General features: G+C 45.5%; 1 protein-coding gene across 3 annotated transcripts in view; it reads right to left on the reverse strand.

Annotated features, from left to right (window-relative positions):
* Positions 1-13483, reverse strand: part of LOC124551125 (caspase-1-like) — a 148872-nt gene that overhangs the window by 80532 nt on the left and 54857 nt on the right. The window contains exon 3 of one of the 3 annotated variants that reach the window (XM_047126094.1): positions 13114-13115. The exons of the other annotated variants lie outside the window; for them this stretch is intronic. Coding sequence (XP_046982050.1) covers positions 13114-13115 — 2 coding nt within the window. The remainder of the gene's footprint in view (positions 1-13113; positions 13116-13483) is intronic. 3 annotated transcript variants of the gene reach the window in all.

The raw sequence follows: 13483 nt of genomic DNA on the forward strand, positions 1-13483 counted from the left end.
TTTTTTTTTTAACAACCACCAGAGAGAGAGTACTACAAAGAATAATTATGCGCTCATGGCATAGCTATTGTATGAAACTACTTTGCGCATGGATTCTGCGAGTATGAAGATAGAAAATTAATAAACGTCATTCAAGGGTAGAATTGTATCAGAATAATTCATCGAATATAAACAGATATTACACCACGAAGGTTCATATCGCCAGAAGTACAAAACAGGTGTGATTAATAGACTCATAAGTAAAGTAGCTAAACCAGTATACTACGTAAGATAAGATGCGATAAAACCGATAAGCCTAAACCTTACGACTACTGCCCAACGCGATGTTGGCAAGTGACACGGTAACAAAAGTGTATAACTGGAGCAGACACGGACGGTGGATCACCATAGCGAAGATATTGGCTGCAAATGGCGAAGTCCATTGAGATAAGTGACTTTGACAAAGGGCAAATTATTATTACGCAGAGCCTGGGAGCGACTGTCTCGAAAACGGCGAAGCTGTTCGAGTGCTCACTGCTACTGTAGTGAGAATTTACGAAAAGAGGTAGCAGGACAGTGAAACCACCACTAGGCGCTCTATGATTCGACTTCCGTGACTCTTCACAGAACATGGGGCTCGGAAGTCTGTCTGCTCTGTAAAGTAAGATACGCGATGATCTGAGGTATCTCTGCAGAAAGAGCACAATGCTGGTGAACGCACAAGTGTTTCTGCGCACACCGCTCATCGTACAGTGTTGATCTACATCTGCATCTACATGATTACTCTGCAATTCACATTTAAGTGCTTGACAGAGGGTATATCGAACCACAATCATACTATCTCTCTACCATTCCACTCCCGAACAGCGCGCGGGAAAAACGAACAAATAAACCTTTCTGTTCGAGCTCTGATTTCTCTTATTTTATTTTGATGATCATTCCTACCTATGCAGGTTGCGCTCAACAAAATATTTTCGCATTCGGAAGAGAAAGTTGGTGATTGAAATTTCGTAAATAGATCTCGCCGCGATGAAAAACGTCTTTGCTTTAATGACATCCATCCCAACTCGCGTATATCTGCCACACTCCCCTATTACGTGATAATACAAAACGAGCTGCCCTTTTTTGGACCCTTTCGATGTCCTCCGTCAATCCCACCTGGTAAGGATCCCACACCGCGCAGCAATATCCTAACAGAGGACGAACGAGTGTAGTGTAAGCTGTCTCTTTAGTGGACCTGTTGCATCTTCTAAATGTCCTGCCAATGAAACGCAACCTTTGGCTCGCCTTCCCCACAATATTATCTATGTGGTCTTTCCAACTGAAGGTGTTCGTAATTTTAACACCCAGGTACTTAGTTGAACTGACAGCCTTGAGAATTGTACTATTTATCGAGTAATCGAATTCCAACGGATTTCTTTTGGAACTCATGTGGATCACCTCACACTTTTCGTTATTTAGCGTCAACTGCCACCTGCCACACCATACAGCAATCTTTTCTAAATCGCTTGGCAACTGATACTGGTCTTCGGATGACCTTACTAGACTGTAAGTTACAGCATCATCTGCGAACAACCTAACAGAACTGCTCAGATTATCACCCAGGTCATTTACATAGACCAGGAACAGCAGAGGTCCCAGGACGCTTCCCTGGGGAACACCTGATATCACTTCAGTTTTACTCGATGATTTGCCGTCTATTACTACGAACTGCGACCTTCTTGACAGGAAATCACGAATCCAGTCGCACGACTGAGACGGTACCCCATAGGCCCGCAGCTTGATCAGAAGTCGCTTGTGTGGAACGGTGTCAAAAGCTTTCCGGAAATCTAGAAATACGGAATGAACTTGAGATCCCCTGTCGATAGCGGCCATTACTTCGTGCGAATAAAGAGTTAGCTGCGTTGCACAAGAACGATGTTTTCTGAAACCATGCTGATTACGTATCAATAGATCATTCCCTTCGAGGTGATTCATAATGTTTGAATACAGTATATGCTCCAAACCCCTACTGCAAACCGACGTCAATGATATAGGTCTATAGGTCGATGGATTACTCCTACTACCCTTCTTAGACACTGGTGCGACCTGCGAATTTTGCAATCTGTAGGTACAGATCTATCGGTGAGCGAGCGGTTGTATATGATTGCTGAAAGGAACCTAATCGGTATACAATCTGGACCTGAAGACTTGCCCGTATCAAGCGATTTGAGTTGCTTCGCAACCCCTAAGGTATCTACTTCTAAGAAACTCATGCTAGCAGCTGTTCGTGTTTCAAATTCTGGAATATTCCATTCGTCTTCCCTGGTAAAGGAATTTAGGAAACTCCAAAGCAGACCACCCCTACGTGTTCACAGGTTGACCCAACGACACCGTCAGTTACGATTGCAGTGGGCACGGGAACATCGGGAGTCGACCGTCGATCATTGAAAATGTATGAGTTCTTTAGGTGAGCACATTTTTCCTGCACTAGGCCGATGCGCGGCTCTACCAACGCCGTCATCGAGGTGAACGGCGACGCCACGGGCGCAAGCTGGTGAGAGCGGTATTATGCTATGGAAGACAGTCACCTGCGCTTGTATGGATAGTGTGGTAGTAATCGCAAACACGCTGACAGCTGCGAACCACCTGCATCCCTTTATACATACATCAAAATAGTTTTGGATACCCCAGTTCCCAGAACTCCTGAAGATAAACGTTGACTGTGGATATTGTATGACAGACACAGTCCATTTGACTGTTCAGAGATGTCACTAAACCCGCCCAAAGATGTAAACAACCATGCATGAGTAGCGCCTATTAGACGGATGGGGTCCGACAGCCGATCAGTTCCAGTCATTCCACCAGGAATGAGGTACATTACTCTTGTTTCCCGTACCTCAACCACGCCTATACGGTCAATACCGCGGTTCGATCGCGTCCGCAATGTTACTTTGTGCCAGGAAGGGCTCGCAACAAGGGAAGTGTCCAGGCGTCTCGGAGTGAACCAAAGCGGTGTTGTTTGGACATAGAGGAAATACAGAGAGGCAGGAACTGTCGATGACATGCCTCGCGGAGGCCGCCCAAGGGCTACTACTGCAGTGGATGACCGCTACCTATGGATTATGGCTGACAGCAACGCCACCATGTTGAATAATGGTTTTCGTGCAGCCAAAGGACGTCGTGTTACGACTCAAACTGTGAACAACAGGCTGCATAATGCGCAACTTCACCCCCAACGTCCACGGTGAGGGCCATCTTTGCAACCACGACACCATGCAGCGCGGTGCAGATGTTCCCAACAACATGCCGAATGGACCGCTCAGGGTTGGCATCAGGTTCTCTTCACCGATGAGTGTCGCATTTGCCTTCAACCAGACTATCGTCGGAGACCTGTTTGGAGGCAACCCGATCAGGCTGAACGCCTTACACACAATGTCCAGAGAGTACAGGAAGGTGGAGGTTCCTTGCTGTTTTGGGGTGGCATTATGTGGGGCCAACGTAAGCCGCTGGTGGTCATGGAAGGCGCCGTAACGGCTGTACGATACCTGAATGCAATCTCACGACCGGTAGTGCAACCATATCGGAAGCATATTTGCGAGGCATTCGTCCTCATGGACGACAATTCGCGCCCCCATCGTGCACATCTTGTTAATGACTTCTTTCAGGATAACGACATCGCTCGACTAGAGTGGCCATCATGTTCTCCAGACATAAACGCTATCTAACATGCCTAGAATAGATTTAAAAGGGCTGTTTATGGACGAAGTGACCAAGTGACCCACCAACCACTCTGATGGATCTACGTCGAGTCGCCGTTGAGGAGTGGGACGATCTGGACCAACAGTGCCTCGATGAACTTGTGGATGGTATGCCATGACGAATACAGGTATGCATCAATCCAAGAGGACGTGCTACTCGGTATTAGAGGTACTGGTGTGTGCTGGATGTGTACAGTAATCTGGACCACTAACTCTGAGCGTGTCCGCAGCTTGTGGTCTCGCGGTAACGTTCTCGCTTACCGAGCACTGGGTCCAGGGTTCGATTCCCGGCGAGTTCAGGGATTTTTCCTGCCTCGAGATGACTGGGTGTTGTTGTGTCGTCTTCATCATCATCATTCATCCCCATTACGGTCGGAGGAAGGCAATGGCAAACCACCTCCACTAGGACCTCGCCTAGTAAGGCGCCGCGGGTCTCCCGCGTCGCTCCCCTACCTCTGAACGTCTCGCTGTATGATGGTACAACATGCAATGTGTGGTTTTTCAAAAAGGTTTCAAAAAGGGTGGAAATAATGTTTATGTTGATCTCTATTCCCATTTTCTGTACAGGTTCCGCAACTCTCGGAACCGTGGTGATGCAAAACAATTTTTACGGCGATGTCATCTTTCAGCTGTAAAATTGTCCACGTCTGGGGGCCAGAACCGTTCCACTGTGGTTTGAGGAGCTTAACAGTGAACTCACTTTGATGTCTCGGTGACCAAATTCGTCTCATGTAAGTCCTATCGAACCCAACTGGGTCACTATCGGGTGCGATCACCGCGTATGCGAATTAGCGGCACGTTATCTACGCGAATTGCATGACCTGTTCTAACATTCTGCGTGGTTTCTGTTTGTTCTAAGTCGTGTCTTCCTACCAATTTCGCGCAACGATGCTCTGAGCGTGTTCTTTAGGGAACTGACTAGTTTGAACCTGGGACCTGTTGCTGGTAAGGAGACGCCAGACCACACATGACATGTAGAGTTCAGAAGAGTTCAGTGAGACTAGCGATGATATAACCAAATACTTAATGATTGCAGCGTCAGCTCCACTGCACTCCCTGTAAAAGAATCTTAATACTAACTAAATTTAGTGGAAGGGGTTCAAGGCTTTCCTATTTTTAGTTAGCTGGTAAAATAACGTCGAAAAAGCAGTTAAGTTTACCACTGGAAATTTTATTCTACTAACAAAACATTGTTTATAAATTGCACTATTGATAAAAGGAAATATTTTAATACAGGATGATAAAAACCAACTGCGTTCAACAAAAATGTGAACGAATATTCCCTGAATGGCTTTCCAAGTTCTATAATGGATCGAATGATGACCTATGCCATATCACATCTATAATCTAGATTTAAGTTAAGTTTCATAAAAGAGAAAACTATAAAAATGGTCTACAGTGGCCCTCAATTATCTTTAATTACTTATCTAACTTGTCGTAAATTACAGTGGCTGATGTGGCTTCTCAATAATTATATAACAGAAACATCATCGCGTTTCAGATTTTAACTTAGATAGCAAATGTGAATACCATAAACTTTAATTGACGATCGACACTAATATTACGCAAAAAGGGGATGTAACAGATGAGACCTGCAGTTCTAAGTGAAGCTTTATGCGCTGTTATGCGGCATCGCGTGCGTTCATTACCTTGTCGCTGGTTAGGCAGTGTCAGGGGACGGTGAGCGGCGCAGCTCCATACAGCTCGCCATCTCGGAAGCAACTCTCTCCTAACTTCTCCTTACTACAATTTACCGAAGTTGGTTTAAAAAAACTATCTAGCTATTTTTTCATCTGACCAATCAGGGTCTCAATGTTAACCTTAAGCTCTGCCTAAAAAAATTCTGTCTATCCAATGAGAAACATTATACTTTTTGTGGTGGGGCAATGTTTTTAACGTTTGCAACGTAACAGACGCGAAAAAGTCTCACGCTAAAACTTGCAGCTGGTGTGGCCCTTTTATCGTAAGAATTATACTGTTCTTCTGGAGGGCTCTATCTTTTAACATGGGCTGGGGGGGGGGGTGGTCCTGGCGGTTGACTGGCGACGTGGGTGTCCGTCCCTTATCGTAGGGCCTTCTAGATTAACACGGTTCTGCTCTCGGCTTCTGTTCTCGTTTCTCCCCTCGGAACTGCGTCTGTCTCACGGTGGGTAGGTATGACATGTGAAACGTCCCCTTTGAACAATTATACATGACTGTGCTTAAACTGATACACAATATTTTTAGCGCAACGCAATCTGACTTTCAAAAATCCCAACAAAAGAATGGCCCTGACTAACATTAACCTATACCTTTCACAAATCACTTACCTCACAAAAATCTTCGTTACTCAAGCTACTGCAATACATCGAGCGCCACTACTGCCAGCTAAATAAAAGATTCAAACTACTGAAGGCACTAACTACTGATAGGCTTAGCAAATGAAAGATTCTAATAGAGAACAAACAATGTATTTACCTTAATAGTCATAATATATATAGCAGTTAATGACCTCCAGTGTTACAAATTTCAAAACTCCGCCATCTCTCTCCCCACATCCACCACTGCTGGCGGCTCACCTCCAACTGCGCAACGCTACGCGCTGTTCGCATCCAGCTGCCGCTGCCCAACACTACAATGGCAGACAACAATGCAAATTAGCCACAGACTGCACACAGCACAGCCAGTGATTTTCAGAGCGCTACGTGGGGTTACCAATAAGAAAACCTAAACAGCCTACTTACACATGCATTTAGGCATTCTTGTGTTAGTCTGTGGTATTCCATTTGCTCACTCGTTACTTTTATTAATTTGGTTAATTTAATGTCACGATTTATTCGGTGCTATGTGACATACTGCTGGATTTGCTTATCATGTCAGGGTTTTCATGGAAGGTGTTGGATTTGCCTGATACCTCACACTGTGCGTAGAGTTCTAATGCCACATACCTTCACAAACCTACCAACAAACTATCGGATCCCTTCTACACAGAATCAGAGATATATTTTGTTCCAAAGACGGGCAAACAATATATTAAGCAAGTGGTCATAATGTTTTGGCTCAGCAATGTATACCCACGTGGGCAAGCCACCAGTTCTTTTGGTTATATATTTTTTCTGTCTTTTGTACGAGGATGTGGTATAATAATATGGAAGTCATTTTAAGGTAAACCCAAGGAACTGGGTCTCAATTGTAGGTAAAGGTGATAACAGCACAACGACCATATATGGGCATATTACTGTGAGCCTGACCCGTGTATTGCAGCAGTGCTGACGAGTGTGGGTATATGACTGGTAGTGGTGAATATGCATAACATGAGTGCTGCTACAACTGTAACTACTTGGCATTTTGTAATGAAATTATTCTGACACAACTCTACCAGGATGAGAGCGCTTTGGCAGCTGAGGTCGACTCGTGGTACTGCCAGTAGAAGTCACCAGCTTGAGGCAATGGCGGGACAACTGGTCTATGGGAGCCATCCCAGATCCAGCAACATGTCTGACACCTGCCCCGGAGCAGCGGATTGTTCCCCATGCATACTAGCCATATTCCGCCACTGCACGATGAACACCTCACTGTGGGGGTGGGGAGGGGGGGGAGGTCTTTCCTCACTTTGACGCAGCTGAGGCGACACACAGGCTGCTGCAGATACAGCGTACTCAGGTTACACACCGGTGGTGTGGAAGCCTCACCGCCAGCTTACTCAACGAGGACGCTGGCGCACAGTGGAGGCTCCCCTCAGGAAATCCGGGGAGTGCAAGCAGCCAGACCAGCAGAACCCAGAGGCCAGCTGGCCACTAACCTGGTGTGCTATCTGCGTGGTTCGAATGCCGGTGGCGGAAGAAATTTTCACTGCCAGTTTCTGGCAAGCAGGAGGAGAGGTGGTGGCATAAAGTTTTTGATCACCAGACATTGCGCCTATGTCCTGGTTTAAATACCAAACCTCACCACAGTATCTCATCAAGTGAGAGCATGTGACACTGTTGATGGTGATTTATTCGTTGGATGGAAATGTTCAGCTCGGTGTCCCCCGCAGTGCTGTTAGAGAGGAGTGGGCTATGTGTTGACAGTGGGTTTCACCCTTTTCCTTCTCTCATCACCTTCAACACACAACACTACACTATACACACACCCGTTGCAGTCACCTACTCTTCACAGATACACTTACACAGTTCTCCTACTTAGTGAAGAAAAGGTGCCTGCGGCGTGAAGTATACGTAAAATCTTTCCAATTAGTAGGTTGAGTCTATTCTTCAGGGGGTCTCAGCCATTCATGTCATACGACTTTACTTTTAACTGGTGTGCTACATATCGCAGAAGCTTCAAATATGAACTTGTTAACTTTGCAGCCGCCTTTCTCTGGAGCCTCCCGGGTTTTCCCATCTCGCCTCCACCACTCGCTCACACCATCCTGGCTTATAGCCTTACCCTCGTTGCGCTGGGGGCGCTTTATTACTATTTTGTGGTTGGTTACTTTGTGGGGTTGAAGGGACCAGACTACAAAGGCCATCCGTTCCACGATTTTGTGATCTCCATTTTTGTTTCCATGGAGACGTACTTAGTTGGCCTGCATACTCAAGGCTGTCCGATTTTAGGAGTTTTCGAACACATTGCAATGGAGCAGTTCACTTTTATTCTTTCTATGTGTGTTGGGTTTGTGCATTTATTGTTTACAGTGTCATAAAATGTCGCTGTGTGTCAGAGAAGTTGCTGCTGTACAAGGTAACGTTGACCATGTCACTATATGGAGTGTGCTACGGGAGAACCAGTTGTTTCCGTACCATGTACAGCGTGTGCAGGCACTATCAGCAGCTGACGGCCCTCCACGGGTACACTTCTGCGAATGGTTCATCCAACAATGTGTCAATCCTCATTTAAGTGCAAATGTTCTCTTTACGGATGAGGCTTCATTCCAAGGTGATCAAATTGTAAATTTTCACAATCAACATGTGTGGGCTGACGAGAATCCGCACGCAGTTGTGCAATCACGTCATCAACACAGATTTTCTGTGAACGTTTGGGCTGGCATTGTTGGTGATGTCTTAATTGGGCCCCATGTTCTTCCACCTACACTCAATGGAGCACGTTATCATGATTTCATACGGGATACTCTACCCGTGCTGCTAGAACATGTGCCTTTACAAGTACGACACATGTCGTTCATGCACGACGGGGCTCCTGCACATTTCAGTCGAAGTGTTCGTGCGCTTCTCAACAACAGATCGGTGACCGATGGATTGGTAGAGGCGGACCAATTCCATAGCCTCCACGCTCTCCTGACCTCAACCCTCTTAACTTTCACTTACTTTCACTTATGGGGCATTTGAAAGCTCTTGTCTACGCAAACACGGTACCAAATGTAGAGGCTCTTCGTGCTCGTATTGTGGACGGCTGTGATACAATACGCCATTCTCCAGGGCTGCATCAGAGCTTCAGGGATTCCACGCGACGGAGGGTGGATGCATGTATCCTCGCTAACGGAGGACATTTTGAACATTTCCTGTAATAAAGTGTTTGAAGTCACGCTGGTACGTTCTGTTGCTGTGTGTTTCCATTCCATGATTGTGATTTGAAGAGAAGTAATAAAATGAGCTCTAACATGGAAAGTAAGCGTTTCCGGACACATATCCACATAACATATTTTCTTTCTTTGTGTGTGAGGAATGTTTCCTGAAAGTTTGGCCATACCTTTTTGTAACACCCTGTATATGTGCGTGTGTTATTGCGTGTGGTGGGAAGTGCTCTAGAAAGAACGCGGGATTCTGAGTGGAGGAAATCGTAAAAATCCTTTACTTGGTGTGTTCTGATGTAGTCTGGTTATGTGCTGCATCTCTATTTATTGTTGTTTTAGTGCATAAAATGATCAGTGAGCTGTGACTTGCAATGTTTTAGCCATCTGATCATTTACTCACTTTTTAACTCTTGTGCATGTATTGACATTTCTTACATAGACAATCTATGGTGACGTCCGTCGTTTCTTAAAACAGATCTAGATTTCAAATACTACATAATCTTCTTCAATGCATATAAACACTGGCAGCATTAGTCCAAAGTGTCACGTAGTAAACACTATTGATTGACGTAGAGCATGCAGGAGTCTGGGACTCTTGCATGTTCTACTTCAACCAATATTGCTTATACGTGTTGTGTGCGCTAAATATGACTATGCTACAGTTGAAATCTAGATCCGCTGTAATAAATCAACGGGTTGTCAGATTTTTCCTAGCCCAAGTATACAAGGCTGTGACAAAGTACAAAGACGTAAGAGGAAAATTACTATACAAATGTACAGTAATTATTTATAACATGCGTTGTAAAGAAATGGGATTGTAACCCAGTCACGTAAAAGCCATTCTGAACCTTCAGGCAGTGTATGAAAGAACCAACAACTTTTAAGAGCATAGAACACAAAGTAATTTCCGATAAAAATCAGTTCTCTTTGCAAGGTGACAGACTAAATGAAGAAGCTTTCTTTCTGCACTTAGAACTTACAAAAAGTTTTCTTATGAATTAAATTATCAGACTGATATGTCTGGAATTTTACTAACCATGGGTAAAGTAACAGTACAACTCTTATTTACAGTAACTGTGAAAAGAAATTCGCTAAGCTTCAATGTGTTTTAACTGTGCCAAAATCTTTTGTTACTAATAGCTTTCAAAAGTCAGATTTTAATATACACTCCTGGAAATGGAAAAAAGAACACATTGACACCGGTGTGTCAGACCCACCATACTTGCTCCGGACACTGCGAGAGGGCTGTACAAGCAATGATCACACGCACGGCACAGCGGACACACCAGGAACCGCAGTGTTGGCCGTCGAATGGCGCTGGCTGCGCAGCATTTGTGCACCGCCGCCGTCAGTGTCAGCCAGTTTGCCGTGGCATACGGAGCTCCATCGCAGTCTTTAACACTGGTAGCATGCCGCGACAGCGTGGACGTGAATCGTATGTGCAGTTGACGGACTTTGAGCGAGGGCGTATAGTGGGCATGCGGGAGGCCGGGTGGACGTACCGCCGAATTGCTCAACACGTGGGGCGTGAGGTCTCCACAGTACATCGATGTTGTCGCCAGTGGTCGGCGGAAGGTGCACGTGCCCGTCGACCTGGGACCAGACCGCAGCGACGCACGGATGCACGCCAAGACCGTAGGATCCTACGCAGTGCCGTAGGGGACCGCACCGCCACTTCCCAGCAAATTAGGGACACTGTTGCTCCTGGGGTATCGGCGAGGACCATTCGCAACCGTCTCCATGAAGCTGGGCTGCGGTCCCGCACACCGTTAGGCCGTCTTCCGCTCACGCCCCAACATCGTGCAGCCCGCCTCCAGTGGTGTCGCGACAGGCGTGAATGGAGGGACGAATGGAGACGCGTCGTCTTCAGCGATGAGAGTCGCTTCTGCCTTGGTGCCAATGATGGTCGTATGCTTGTTTGGCGCCGTGCAGGTGAGCGCCACAATCAGGACTGCATACGACCGAGGTACACAGGGCCAACACCCGGCATCATGGTGTGGGGAGCGATCTCCTACACTGGCCGTACACCACTGGTGATCGTCGAGGGGACACTGAAAAGTGCATGGTACATCCAAACCGTCATCGAACCCATCGTTCTACCATTCCTAGACCGACAAGGGAACTTGCTGTTCCAACAGGACAATGCACGTCCGCATGTATCCCGTGCCACCTAACGTACTCTAGAAGGTGTAAGTCAACTACCCTGGCCAGCAAGATCTCCGGATCTGTCCCCCATTGAGCATGTTTGGGACTGGATGAAGCGTCGTCTCACGCGGTCTGCACGTCCAGCACGAACGCTGGTCCAACTGAGGCGCCAGGTGGAAATGGCATGGCAAGCCGTTCCACAGGACTACATCCAGCATCTCTACGATCGTCTCCATGGGAGAATAGCAGCCTGCATTGCTGCGAAAGGTGGATATACACTGTACTAGTGCCGACATTGTGCATGCTCTGTTGCCTGTGTCTATGTGCCTGTGGTTCTGTCAGTGTGATCATGTGATGTATCTGACCCCAGGAATGTGTCAATAAAGTTTCCCCTTCCTGGGACAATGAATTCACGGTGTTCTTATTTCAATTTCCAGGAGTGTATCTTCAAATAAGACAGAAATACATTTTCCGCGTGAAGAATCATCACTCTTAGAAAACAATTTTAAATGCAATGTAATGCCAAATGTGTCACATTGAAAATGTGTCACATTGCAAATGTGTCAAATGTGGTGGGTCTTGACAGTATTAAATTGGAAAAATTCTCTTCAAATAAGGATAGCCTATGACTTATGTAACATTTCTAACAAAAATTTAGTTAAAAGTCAATGTTCGTTTGATAACGACTTTTTTAATTTTGAGTTATCAGTCTTCCGCACGCTTTGATGCAGCACGCCATGAATTCATCTCCTGTACCAAGCTTCTCATCTCAGAGTAGCATTTGCAATCAACGGCCTCAGTTATTTCTGGATGAATTCCAGTCTCTGTCTTTCTCTACAACTTTTACCCTCTACAGCTCCCTCTAGTACCATGGAAGTATTTCCCGGATGTCTTGACACAGGTCCTGCCATTCTGTTCCTTTTTCTTGTCAGTGTTTTTCACATATTCCTTTCGTCTCCGATTCTGTGGAGAACCTCCTCGTTTCTTACCTTATCAGTCCACCTAAATTTCAACATTCTTCCGTAGCTCTACATCTCAGATGCTTCGATCTTGCTCTTTTCCGGTCTTCTCACAGTACATGTTTCACCACCACACATTCTCAGAAACTTCTTCAAATTAAGGTTTATGTTTGATACTAGCAGACTTCTCTTGGCCAGGAATGCCCTTTATGCCCTTTTTGCCTGCGCTAGTTTGCTTCCTGTACCCTCCTTGATGCATAGGTAGCAGAATTCCTTAGCTTCTTCTACTTCGTATCATTGATCCTGATGTTAAGTTTCTCTCTATTCTCATTTCTGCTACTTCTCATTATTTACTTCGACTTACTCTCAAGCCACATTCAGCACATAGATCCTATAATACGTCCCCATTTCACTGATGATAGCAACGTCAACAGCAAAACCTATCGCTGATATCCTTTCACGTTGAATTTTAATCCCCCTCTCGAACCTTTATTTCCCTCATTGCTTCTTCGATGTATACACTGAACAGTAGGGGCGGAAGACTACATCCCTATCTCACACCCTTTTCAATTCGAACACTTCGTACTTGATCTTCCACCCTTATTGTTCCCTATTGATTCTTGTACATATCGTATATCACCCGTATTTCCCTACACCTTACCCCCATTTTTCTCAGAATGTCGAACATCATGCACCAATTTACATTGTAGAAAGCCTTTTCAAGGTTGACATATCTTATGGCCATGTCTTAAATTTTCTTCAGTCTTGCTTTGATTATCAGCCGCAACGTCAGAGCTACTTCTGCAGTGCCTTTCCCTTTCCTAAAGCCAAACTAATGGTCATCTAACTGACCCCCAGTTTTATTTTCACTTCCTCTGTATATTATTGTTAGCGACTAGGATGTATGAACTTTTAAGCTGATTGTGCGATAACTCGCACTTTTCGGCTGTTGCAATCTTCGGAACTGCATGGATCATGTTTTTCCGAAAATCTGATGGCATTTATCCAGTGTCACACATCCTGCGCACCAACGTGAATGGTCGTTTGGGTGTTGCCAATGCCCAAATGATTTTAAAAATACCGATGGAATGTTATCCATCCCTTCTCCCTTATTTGATTTTAAGTCTTCCAGAGCCTTTTAAAATTCCGTTTCTAATACTGGATCCCGT

Source organism: Schistocerca americana, chromosome 1 (genome assembly GCF_021461395.2).
Source record: "Schistocerca americana isolate TAMUIC-IGC-003095 chromosome 1, iqSchAmer2.1, whole genome shotgun sequence".
In the NCBI taxonomy this organism is placed as follows: domain Eukaryota; kingdom Metazoa; phylum Arthropoda; class Insecta; order Orthoptera; family Acrididae; genus Schistocerca; species Schistocerca americana.